This window comes from Anolis sagrei, chromosome 2, assembly GCF_037176765.1.
Source record: "Anolis sagrei isolate rAnoSag1 chromosome 2, rAnoSag1.mat, whole genome shotgun sequence".
Lineage (NCBI taxonomy): Eukaryota > Metazoa > Chordata > Lepidosauria > Squamata > Dactyloidae > Anolis > Anolis sagrei.
In genome coordinates, this window is record NC_090022.1 from 144078681 (window position 1) to 144091831 (window position 13151).

Consider the following 13151-nt stretch of genomic DNA (forward strand, 5'->3'; position numbering starts at 1 on the left):
AATTTGCAGTTCCTCAAGTCGCTCCAAAACAAAAACTGTGTTAACATAGATCCACAGCATAGAGTCAGGCTGGAGGATGTAGCGATGCAAAGTTTTGTATATCCATGTGAAGTCCTGGAATATATGAATACAGGAGTCATACTATATTTAATTGTTTCATAATAGAACAAAATGGTTAAAATTGGTTTTTCAGGATTGCCATTTAATCACTAGATATGATTCCAGAGAAGAAGCAAGACAACGAAGTCCAGTTTTTGTAATTCACAACACATGCACACCTTTTGTTTTGTTTTTTCTACAGGCTGTTTATTTTTTCTATGGAACCAAAGATTGTTTAGTACAGGAATGTAAGGATTTGAACAAAAAGATTGAGGTAAGGCTGTTATTTCTGCTTTTCATAGTTAATATGAAATTATGACTTTACTGATGAGACGTGATGGATTAGTTATATGGATGTATTGATGTTATATTGATGTATTGTTATATTGATGTAGTTATCATGATTACTGTTTTAAATGCTAATGTTGTGCACTTTGTATACTGATTTGGTTGTAAACCACTCTGAGTCGCCTACGGGCTGAGAGAGAAGTAAATAAATAAATAAATATGTTGGTTTTCTTCAATGGAAATACATTGATAGTTGGAAGGACATGGGACATGGCAAAGACTGCATCTAGGATTGTTTTAATTCAGTGCTCTCAGAGCGGCCATATGAGCAGATGGAAGTCAAAAGGATTTGGTGGCTCTTTCCAGAGATGAGGTAGACATATGCTTAGTAATGACTGAAAGCTTTGGCCTACCCTCCTCTGTCATATTCTCATATCTCTAAGGATTTATTTGGTCACCAAATCAAGTAGGCTCAAAGCCCTTGAACTCCTCACTAAATAGCTGCTCTTTGATCCTCTTCCCAAGCCTATAGACCTTGCTTTGGACCAACTCTTTGTTCATGGAACTTGGTAGCAATTTGTTGTATATCTTTAAAGCTAGAGTTGGATGGAGAGAAAATCGACCTGCCCAGTTTGGAAGGAATCATAGTGCTGAATATCGCCTACTGGGGAGGTGGCTGTCGATTATGGGAAGGAATGGGAGATGAGCTTTACCCGCTGGCAAGGTAAGAGTGTGCTATTTGGTACATATAATCTGTATGGCAGTGGATTTACTGGGGGGGGGGGGGGGGCATTTATTTGAGGGACGGTATATCAGGTCAGTACTGCTTCATCATGTTATCCATTCCGGACCTACCATCGAGACAATTCTAAATAACTGGCTCTTCTAATCTTTGATTGTCTTACTATTGATTTGACATCCTGAACTGTCTCCTTTATTTATTCACCCTATTTATATCCCACTTTTCTCTACCCCAAAGGGGACTCAAGCCGGCTTTACATATAGGCAACTATTCAATTCTTCTCCAACAAAACTCTCAAATTCTTTTTTAGTTTTCTCCTTGGTACAAATGGGAACTTTTTAATTCTTTCTTTTTAACCCAACATTTTCATCATTATTTCTTGCATGCTAGAGAGCCTAATGAGCTCTGGAAATGTTTTCTCCCTATAAAGAAAACAAAGGTGTCTTCCCCTCTATTAACTTATGGCTGCAGGAAGGAAATTGTATAACAGCCACACATGTAATTTGTATTTTTATATAGAAATAATTGGGTTCATGTACCTACCATTTTCATGGGATCATAACTTTGCTCTGCACTGTACCCAATCTTTTGCAAGTGAAAGAAAGAAAGAAAGAAAGACGTGAAGTGTTGCCACTCTTGGCCAAAACCAAACCATTCATTTCAGACCCTCTGGGTTTTAGGACACATGGGGCCATTGCTTCATAGTATTCCCTAGTGGTGCTGCGTACGGGGTGTTGTATCTAATATGGCTTTGTTAATAAAAATATTAATTTTTTTTTTCTGCTCCAGGAATGATGATGGATTACTGGAAGTTGTTGGGGTGAATGGCTCCTTTCACTGCGCACAGATTCAAGTGAAGCTTGCAAATCCCATCCGGCTGGGTCAGGCCCACACTGTGAGGGTAGGTGACAGGGCTTGGGGCAGGCTGATGAGGCACATTCTCCCATGGCTGCTCTCCATGTTCTTTATTCCATGTTTTTGATAGCTTGATGAAGAGATGGTTGAGAGGGGACATGATAGCCATGTTTCAGTATTTAAAATAATAATAATAATAATAATAATAATAATAATAATAATAATAATCTTTATTTCTATACTTCCCTCTCTCCCCAAAGGGACTCAGGGTGGTTTCCAACATATAAGGCAAACATTAAATTGCCAGAAATAAACAATTATATCAAAATAAACATATTTGACAATGTAACACATCCTAATTAAACTAATAGACAAAATATCAACAACTGAAAACATAAAATGCAAAAAACTCTGCTAAATATAATAATAATAATAATAATAATAATAATAATAATACTTTATTTGTACCCCGCTACCATCTCCCCAAGGGACTCAGTGCGGCTTACATGAGGCCAAGCCCAACACAACAATACAAGCAATAATAACAACAATACACACAATTAAAAAAACGTAGACAATAAAATACACAACATTATCAATAAAACAGCACATAATTAAAAACAGTGGGAAGGCCAAATGTAGAGTTAAAATTGGAAATAATGCTGGGACATGAACAAAAGGTGATACTGGTGTTTGTGGAAGGGCATACAAGCAGACTTAAAGAAATGTAAAGTACTTTGGAGGACAAAGTGCTATGGGATCATTATTCCGGGAAGGCACACTGGAACAACCACATTTTCAAGCTCCTCCTGAAGACTGCCAGAGTTGGAGCCTGTCTGATGTCTTTAGGGAGTGAGTTCCAGAGTTGAGGGGCCACCACCGAAAAGGCCCTCTCTCTCATCCCCACCAATCGCACCTGCAATGCTGGTGGGATCGAGAGCAGGGCCTCTCTGGATGAGCGAAGGGATCGTGTGGGTTCATATACAGAGATGCGATCACGCAGGGAGGCGGGTCCCAAACCGTTCAGGGCTTTGTAGGTAAGAACCTGCACCTTGAATTGGGTCCGGTAGATGAATGGCAGCCAGTGGAGCTCCTTGAACAGGAGGGATGACCACTCCCTGTAAGGAGCCCCAGTTAACAACCTGGCTGCTGCCCGTTGGATCATCTGAAATAAAACACATTAAAGATAAAAATCTTTAAAACCCATATCATTGTATTTGAAAGGATGTCATATTAAGGAAAGAGCAAGCTTGTTTTTTATTCCCATGGAGCAGGCCTGCATAACCTGCAGCCCTCCAGCTGTTTTGGCCTCCAACTCCCAGAATTCCTTGCAGTTGGATAACTTCGCTAGGACTTCTGGGAGTTGGAGGCCAAAACCACTGGAGTGCCATAGGTTCTGCAGGTACTTTGGCTTCGAAAAGACTGCCAGCTTACACAGAGTTAGTTTCAGAGGATGTTGCGAGGATAAATCCATCTCCACTGAGCTTTGTCCTGTTTTTTTCTCAATTCCAGCTGATCCTGAAGAATTCCAAGATGCCTATGCAAGTGGATGGAGAGCCCTGGGCACAAGGCCCCTGCACAGTGACAATAACTCACAAGACCCACGCACTGATGCTCTATCACTCAAGTGAACAGACAGATGATGATGACGAGATCTCCAGTGTATCTGAGCAGGAGCCGTTAAAAGATCAGACGGATGAAGATACATAGGTCTTGGCCACATTTTCACTTACTAGCTGGTAGTGGTAACACAGCTTGACTTTCACAGATGAGCTTTGTACTAAATATTCCGGCTATAGTAAACCTCTTAAGGCCGTGCCATCTCTGTACTTACCTTTGGCATGGGAATTAACCAAGCCATGCTTTTAGTGACTGAAGAAAGCTAATCCAGGCTTAAGGTCAGCATATAAGTTTGCTTTAGTGCATATTGTAATGCTGAAGTAGAGATGAGGACCTGGGAGAGGCACTTTCATGGTCACTTGGCAGTGACTGCCCTCCTGACAGTATTTCGTCATCTGCAAACTCTCAGAATCCTTACCTAGTTCTGTGGAGTAGCTACCAAACATTCACCATTTGTCATTGTGTAGATCTAGCCTTGAGAAGGACATAACTTCATGCTGCAAACTCCTCACTGGGAGCACTGTGTGACTTCTCTTGCTTACACATTTCTTCATTTCCAGAGCTGACTGTGATGCAGTGTTAAGTCAGCACCAGGGTTTTGGCTACCCATAGTTAGGTCTGAACATGAAAGAGGTTGTGAGACCAGAGAGAATTTGCATTTGGGAGTGTCTGAGCCCACGGGACGCTCCTGATGCATTTAGGTCTATACTAGATCACAGCCAATGTCACGGTCACTAAGACAATCACTGGCTTCTATTGAGAACTTCGTTAATAATTTATAATTCTGCTTTTTTAGATGCTGAGGAGAGAGAGAGATCTTGACCTTTACATTGTTTAGCAGCCATATTTAAAGTATTCACAGTTGTCCCATTCATTAAATGTGCTTCTTCACTGACTCCTTAAAGATGAAAAGAGTTTCATCTCTGGACTATGGTTATGGGAGGCAGTAGGAAATGGATATGGGAAACTAGAGCTATAGAAATAAAACTGTTGATTCAAGTGTAGATATGTTATAATACTCCCCAACCCCCAGCCATTCCTGTTCAGAATGGATATGGCGTTTTTCCTAGAGAAATGCAGACTGAGTTCCAATAAGCACACTAGCAGAATAGGACATGTCTTGGTGTTCTCCTGGAAGCTGATCTATGGCTAAAAGAGGACTGAACCATTCCACAAGCCCCAACCACTGTTGTCTACCCATTTTGCTAGGGGATTCTGGTTTTGCCTAGACCACAATCCATAGGACCACTCCATGCACAAATCCCACAGAAGTGAACAGAAGTTGCCCAAGGGTAACATTCCTCTTCATTTCCGTGGTGTTTACACAGAACATTTTGGATGGACACTGATTTTCCCCCCGTCACTGTAGGGAAGAAATCCTCCATTTTGGCACTTCATTTTGTGCTTAATAGCTCTGGTGCATATTGTGCAGTTAGGGTAATATAATTCCAAGTTATAAAACAATTGTTGCAAATAGCTTAAATTAAGACTGTCTTGCTTATTGGAGTGAACGGAAGGTGTCTAAATATTTTGATAAACCACAGCAGTCTAAACTTAGCAATTAATGGTCTTGTTTTGAAAACCAGTTTCTAAGTTTCATGTAGCTTACTATTAACCTCATCACACTAGAGAATTAATCCAATTTAAATCCGGTTACTGCCTCCTGCAGAATTCTGGGGTTTGTAGTTTAGTGAGGCTGTTAAAGGCTCCTCCCTAAACTACAAATCCCAGAATTCAGCAGGAGGCAGCCACTGGGTTTAAAGTGGATTCGTTCTCTTGTGTGATGAAGTAGTATGTAGACCAAATATTACTTATTGGGATGACATAAATTTTGCTGAACTATTTTTTCTTCAAATATAGTAATATATTTTTTGTTAAGTAGATGCATCCTTGCACTATGCTGGCGACACTTTGTTTTCCGTACACGTCACAGCTTGTTAGGATATACATCCTGCAAAGACCATTTAAATCCATATCTTCTGTTGCACAAGCTAGGTTTCTGGGTCCATATGACAGAATCTATTTTTCGATTCTATCATATCATATGGATTATTCTATCATATCATATTTTTCTGAAAGAAGATGTCCTTTTATTCACTACTTCTCCTTTATGAGTAGTTGTCCTAATTTTCTCTTGTACATATTTAACAAGCACGAACAGTTAGAAAAGTGCATGGAAAGCTATTATCGGTGTGAGCGACACCAGACCAAGAAGCAGCCCAAGTGGATGTTACGTTTAATGTAAAGTTCACAGAGATCTAGCTATTCAAATTCTGTTCCATTTATATGAATGATTCCTTTATTTTTGTATACATGATTATTTAAGTGCTATGGGTATCTTGGTGTTTACATAGGCATAAAAGAAAGTGGACCATTTTTGAAAGGCATCTACCAGGATAGCTTCATTCTTTCCTGCTAAATAAAGCATTAATGCTAGTTTTGTTACAGTGGAGGAGACCGTGCTCTTTTTGCTGTTTTATCATGTTATCTAGAGCACTTCAGCATGTCAGAACTGTAATGGTAGTTCCTGCTTTTGAGTACAATTGCAAGTGACTTTCATCTGGCGGTTGAGGAATGATTCCAGCAACCATTAGACTGTGCAGAATTGAATTATAACATGATTCAAGTTTAATTATACATTCTGACTTGAGAATCTTTTATGTGTAATGAAACAGTGAGCACACCTGCCTCGCAATATGTGATACAGTATACTTTCTAATTCTCAGACTCATCATCCCTCCAAGTGCCAAATACACTTCAAGGGAAAGAATGAGCTGATTGGCACTGAACTTTAGATCATGAGCTCTTCCAGATTCTTTGGAACTACAGTTCCCATCAGTCTTTGCCAACAATGTCATGGTGAGAGCCTGTGAGGAGTTGCAATCCAGCAACATGAGGTGCACCACTCAATTCAGCCATGGTTAGGATCTATGAGCCTGGGCCAAAGTAAGCCTGAATGAAAGTTCTGGCTCTTGTAGTCCACCCCTCATATACTAGATATCTTTATGTGTTTTTGTGATTCCTGGCTTCTTTTTACCTATGAACCATATTCTGGTTTAATAATAATAAATTGGTTAAACAAGCTAGCTTGGAAATAATCTCTTCAAGTATCTTGTTTGGAAACTGACCATAGCTTGCTCAAAACCAGGTATGGGCAAACTTTGGTCTTTCAGGCGTTTTGGACTTTAACTTCCACAATTCCTAGCAGCAGTAAGTTGACTGGGATTTCTGGGAGTTGAAATACAAAACACCTGGAGGGCCAAAGTGTGCCCATGTTTGTTCTAAACCAGTGTTTCTCAACCTTTGGACCCCCAGGTGCAATTCCCAGAAATCCCAGCCAGTTTACCAGCTGTTAGGATTTCTGGGAGTTGGAGGCCAAAACATCTGGGTACCCACAGGTTGAGAACCACTGTTCTAAATAGTGGTCATTGTTTCCTAGTTAAGGCCAAGCCAAGATATAAAACAGAAACTCTGTGCAAAAGTCAGTCCTCTGGGAAGAGGAGGAAGGAATACAACAGCCTGGTCTGCAGTCTTAGCATGAATATCGAAATTTGTTGGTGTGCCTATGCATCACCTTTGTTATTTACATTATGTCCAATGAGGCACAACAGGGTACTCACTGCCCAACTACACATGGAAGATTGTCAGACTAAGAAAGGAGTAAGCCAGTTGAAATGCTCTTGTTTCTGTGTAATTTCTTTATGAATTTCTGTAATTGCTTTATAGGGCAAATTCTGTTCTTCTATAATATGTTATCATTTTAAGTGCATTGTACTACTGAATGCTGACCAGAATTTAGCACTGAGGATTGTAAAACACTTTAAAAGCACTGCAAGTGACCAAAAGGGGGTGCTCACTTGCCAAGTTCTAGTCTGAGTATACACACAGATTCCTTGCAAGTTTACATTATTGGTAAATTAATGAAGCACATATATTTTGGATTGTTTTACATTTTGGGTTTTTTGTTCTATTTTTTGTTTGTTTTGTTTTGCTTAAATTTAACTGCATTGAAGTATTTTGCAAAAGAAGTTAGTCTTTTCAGAGAAGTTGCTAACTTGGGAATTTGGTTTCATGACCCTGTGGCTGATTGGCGTCCCTGTGACGTGCAGTGATTTCTTTTGGCCTGTCATATGTATTTCAGTAAATTAGAAGTTGCTTTAACTTGATGACTACATGGTAAAGAGATAGACGGTGTTGTGTACGCTGCATCCAATAGCAGCAGAATGGAGGGATTCCATTTGATTCAATCTTTTTTTTTCCTTGTCTGCTCCCAACTCTTCTCGTTCCTGAATAGGGCACCTAGCACCTGGATGGTGTGGTGTCTGGTTAGTGAGTGCAACTGTCATATTTTGTTCTTGGCTACTAACTTCAGGATTTTAAAGTGCCAACCTGCCTCTAACGTCTGGAGTGGTGGAACAGATGTTGTTGACCTGACATTTCCATCAACCCTAGTGAGCACACCCAATGATGAGGAGTGATGGGGAGTGATGGGAAGAGCAATCCAGCTGTTTTTGGAGGCCTAGCCATGCTTCTTTACCACAACAGAATTATAGTGTTTGCCACTGCTGTGTCTTATGGAATCCTAGGGTCTGTAGTTTGTGGAGGTACTCGATCTCTTTGTATGATGATGCTATATGCTCATCCCTAAACTGCATAAATCTCTGGGGTTTCATAGGATCAAACCATCCCAGCTAAAATTGAGTCATAATTGCATAGGGTAAAAGGACCCATGTTCTCTACTTCTGCTCTAAACAGAAATTAGAATCTATGCCAGAATCTAAGACAAATCTGATTGCTACCCCCTCATTTCTGACATTGCATTGAAGCAGACAGTATTTATTCTGAAATGAATGCGACATAACTATTAATATGTGCACAAAAGTGATATAGCCATATTCTGTCTTCTGTGCTATTTCAAATTATGCTCAGGTTGCTTTGTGCTTGCTGCTTTTTTGACCTTCGTCTGTCTCTTCCCACCCTGGGGACTAAACTTAATATTGTTTACATACCTCTTGGGGACTGATCCTCCAAGAGTTTTTTGCTCTTGCTTTGAGGTTTTAGCCTTCACAAGCTGCTAGTTTTAAGCTCAAGCCAATGGAAATTTGAGTTTTGTCGGAGAGTCCGAAGATAGTCACAAACACATTTTCTAGGTCTCACTGCTTTGGATTTTAGAAAAGGAAATCTTTGGACTGTATGAAATACTTTGCTACTGAAATAAAATGGATGATGCACTGAAGCCTGGAGTCCAGGTATTGTAGTAGTCCTTTCTTTTTAGAATAATTGTTATGAATAATTGTTTTTTGAATAGTTGTTATGATCTTTTCTTGCACAAGATGCTTTCTAATCTGATTGTGAAAGCCAAAGGCAGTGGGAAATATAATTTAATGTTCTGTTACAAGGATTATTAGTTTGTATAAACTAAAGCTTTTTCAAGATGTTTTTTAAAAAATGAACTAGAGCTTCTTTTCCCCAAGTAGTGTTAATCTTATCTTGAGAGAGAAAAATAAGGCTGGCCTGACACTCATGTTCACATGTCATCAACCACAAAATATCAATGGGGAAAAGAGGAAGAGCTAAAATCCCTCATATGCCGGGTGTGTCAGGTGCTGATGGGTTGCATAGAACTTGTCAAGACTATAAAAATGATCCACAAGGATCAGACTACAACTCATAAAATGACAGGCCTAAACCAGAATAAATCGCTTGTCTGTCAAAATTAGCAGCTCTTACAACAGCAAGCCTCTGAGGTTGCTATCTAGGTGGATGAAGTTTCTGGGCACAGAGCTTCTGACCAGAAAGACTTGTGTGCTGAGCAGTTTCTTAAAAAAAAGAAGAAGAAGAAGCCACCTGTGGATAAGGAGACCCATTTTTCAAATTGAGCCTGAGTGGGACAGAACTAGCTTCTTTTGTACTGATGAGGAGGCTATACTTACTGCTAGGAAGAATTAAAAGCGGTTCTGGGTGTTCATTAACAACCACCTTCCATCCCTTCCCTTGCATAACATACAGTACAGCCTACCTTGTCATTTCAAGAAGTTTTATTTTTTTCATAAGGCATCCCAATTTGTAGGAAAACTCTCCGAATAAGGCCAAGAAAACAGACAAGTCTAAGCCAGCATTCCTGTGGTTTGTGGCAAAAGTATTCATCCTGTGTATTATGCAGAATGAGATTTAATTTCAGGGATATAAGATACTCAAATCTGCACTGAATTACAATTCTGTTTTGTTATGCAGTTGCTTACTGCAAATGAGCTTTTTGTTTGTTTTTCAGTGCAAGTACTGAATATTTCTCAGGAATTTTCTGTTGCTGCAGATATTTGCATTCTAGGTTGTAGTGTTTTTTTCTCATTTACATGACTTTATTTAGGGAGTTTTCATGAAAATGCTAGCTGGTTTGTATTTGTCCTGTAATCGAGTTTAGCAGAAAACAGTACTTCATCTGTGGGGAAGTTGTTGCTCACTTTGTGTTGTCTGAATCTCTTAGTTGTTGCTTGATCGTGTGTCTTGAGTTTTCATTGTTTTAAGTAACTAAACACAAAGGGTGTATGAAAAATTGTTGAGCATGCAAATACCAACTGTGGTATAGAACAAGGAAAATGTCTCCGTGTGTGTATTAGTGTGTAATTATCTGTTATGGGTTATCTTAAAACATAGGTGGTCCTAGTATAATGCTTGCAGTCCCTATCCACCGATGCTTAGTTTTGCTGCTCAGATTGCTGCAAACTACAAATTTAGTCGACAGTCTTATATGTGCGTAGCTGGGGATAATCCTATGCAATCAATGGGAGGGGTCACTAGGTGGATATACATTTATACTGTAATGGACACTGACTTTCCCTCTTGTGACGTCTTTGCTTCTGAAACCCATACATACATTATAGCTAGCAAGTGAACTGACAGGTAATCCGTATAGGCATGAAAACAACAGTGAGGGTGCTTGCCTTATCCTGCTCATATCCATTCCAAGCTACATCCTAGGTTTGGCTTGTTTTGAGATTTGACATCAGATCCCTTTTGTTGGGTTGAAAGGTAATCCATATGAATATAAAAACAACTGTTTTGAGTTTAGGCAAAGTGATAACATCCACTCTTGGGACCAGTAGTTCTCAAGCCCCAATGTATTGATCTTGTCAGTATGCTCTCATTTTAGATAACCTCTGTTACTATTGTTAGTTATTTTTGTCAATGTAAGCTACCATTGCAAATATGCCTACTATAAATGACTCACATGTGTGTCCCAAACAATAGAGTGGGAGCCCTTTAATAAAAGTAATCCTATGTGTGAGCAATCGTAGTGTTTGAGAGAAAATCGCAATGAACCTGTTTCCTCTTATTGTATTCAAGGAATGGCATAATGTAGTGACTAATTCCTAGTACTTATAAATGTCAGACAAAGCAGTCAGATTGTACCTGAACCATAAACCCTCAGTTTCTGGAGAGGAGATTAACAACCTAGTGTTTCTGCAGGTTGAGAAGGCATCCCTTCATTGTATTTTTCTATATGGTTGTCTAGATCCACCTCCCCTGTCTGCGAGGATGTTTCTAGACGAATTCACTTGAGCCGAGGACTTGTCAGATGTCATTAAACAAGCCTCTATTTACTTTCTGTTGCATAAAGGGGTTAATAAAATTCAGCAACAGAGGATTTAGCCTATTCTGACTCTTCCCACCCCACCCATTCTTTCTGTGACTGTGGGTAAAATGTGCTAAAAGGAACCTTAAAGAATATCTGTTTCATGATTTGTAAATATTATATTGGAGAACCCCTATTTTAATACTAGACACCTTCTAAACTTTTGTTGTTTCTGTTCATTGGAATGTGTCTCTGTGTACATTTGGTGTGAAGGAAATGATGCGTGGATTTGAATCTGTGTCGTCTGCTCATTTGAGAGGAGACACTAATCTGAATGTGAGTCTGTTTCCATGACTTGTAAAAAAACCTTACAATGAAATAAAGAAATGAAATAAAACATGTCTGGCAAAGAGAGTTAATACTAGTCGAATTATTATTAAAAGAACATCCACTGAAAAAATGATAGGAATTTAACCTCCAAATATCACTATCAAATTAATAATATCCCCAAGGTTTAGAAAGAAATTGTTCAGAGATGAACCATACATCCTCCCAAACTATACATGCTTCATCTCTGAACAAAAGCTTCATTTAGATCAGGAAGTTGGATAGTTGACAATAATAATATATTCAGAGAGATGAAAAGAAGGAAGTGATTTGATATCTCTAATGCAGAGCTTTCCAAACGTTTCATGTTGGTGACACACTTTTTAGACATGTGTCATTTCGCAGCACAGTAGTTCAGTTTTACTAGCAAACCAGGGGTTAAGCCAACCCTTATAAGAGATACACGCATACACATAAATTGCAATAATGAATTGTATGGGGACACAATATATCTCCTGAACATCTTTTTTTTAAAAAAGACATGATTTATTGCTTACTTCACATAGACTCAGAGTTTCCCATTATGTTTGTGCGACACACGTGTTGTGGCATACAGTCTGGAAAACTCTACTCTAATGAATTTATTTACCATTATAAGATATAAGATTAATTAGTTTATTTCAATAGTTAGGAGTGATGGTCCTGAGATGGGTAGAATTCTGTTAGTAACATATGTAGGAATAAACGCCCATTACACCTGCATGTGTTGTGTTTTTAATGTCATTACACAAGGACATACCCATTACTTTCTTGTGTATGTCCCCATTACCGTTCTTTTTAATTGGGCACACATAGAGGGGGGGAAATGGAGGCAGTGACAGACTTTATATTTTGAGGCACAAATATTACTACAGACACAGACTGCAACCAAAATCAGAAGACATTTACTTTTTGGGAGGCGGACATTGATCAATCTCAATAAAATAGTGAAGAGTAGAGACATCACACTGGCAACGAAAGTCTGCAGAGTTAAAGCAATGGGATTTCTTGTAGTAATCTATTGATGCGAGAGCTGGGCCATAAGGAAGGCTGAGCGAAGGAAGATGGACACTTTTAAACTGTGGTACTGGAGGAAAGTTTTGAGAGTGCCTTGGACCGCAAGAAGATCAAACCAGTCCATACTCCAGGAAATAAAGCCTGACTGCTCATTGGAGGAAAGACTATTAAAGGCAAAGATGAAGTACTTTGGCCACATAATGAAAATACATAATACCTTGGAGAAGATAATGATGCTGGGGGGGGGGGGGAAGAGAAGGAAAAAGAGGGGGCGATCAAGGGTAAGATGGATAGATGTTATCCTTGAAGCGACTGGCTTGACCTTGAAGGAGCTTGGGGTGGCCATGGCCGACAGGGAGCTCTGGCATGGGCTGGTCCATGAGGTCACAAAGACACGTTTCTCTGAACACATTCCAGCTTTTCTCCACGGAAAACTTTAGTAAAAGGTGAAAGATTTACACAGCCTGAAAAGAAACAAGTCTTGGGGCTTAGGACTCTTAAGATCTTCTGGGGAGGCCCTGCTCTTGGTCCCACCTTCTTCGCAGATGCGTTCAACGGGGACAATTATTATTATTATTACTGGCATTTGTA

General features: G+C 39.4%; 1 protein-coding gene across 1 annotated transcript in view; it reads left to right on the forward strand.

Annotated features, from left to right (window-relative positions):
* DGKE (diacylglycerol kinase epsilon) overlaps positions 1-11574 on the forward strand; it is a 32895-nt gene extending 21321 nt beyond the window's left edge. Inside the window, exons 9-12 of the mRNA XM_060763977.2 lie at positions 302-373; positions 984-1111; positions 1919-2030; positions 3497-11574. Coding sequence (XP_060619960.2) covers positions 302-373; positions 984-1111; positions 1919-2030; positions 3497-3694 — 510 coding nt within the window. The 3' untranslated portion in view covers positions 3695-11574. The remainder of the gene's footprint in view (positions 1-301; positions 374-983; positions 1112-1918; positions 2031-3496) is intronic.
* The last annotated feature ends 1577 nt before the right edge of the window (positions 11575-13151 follow it).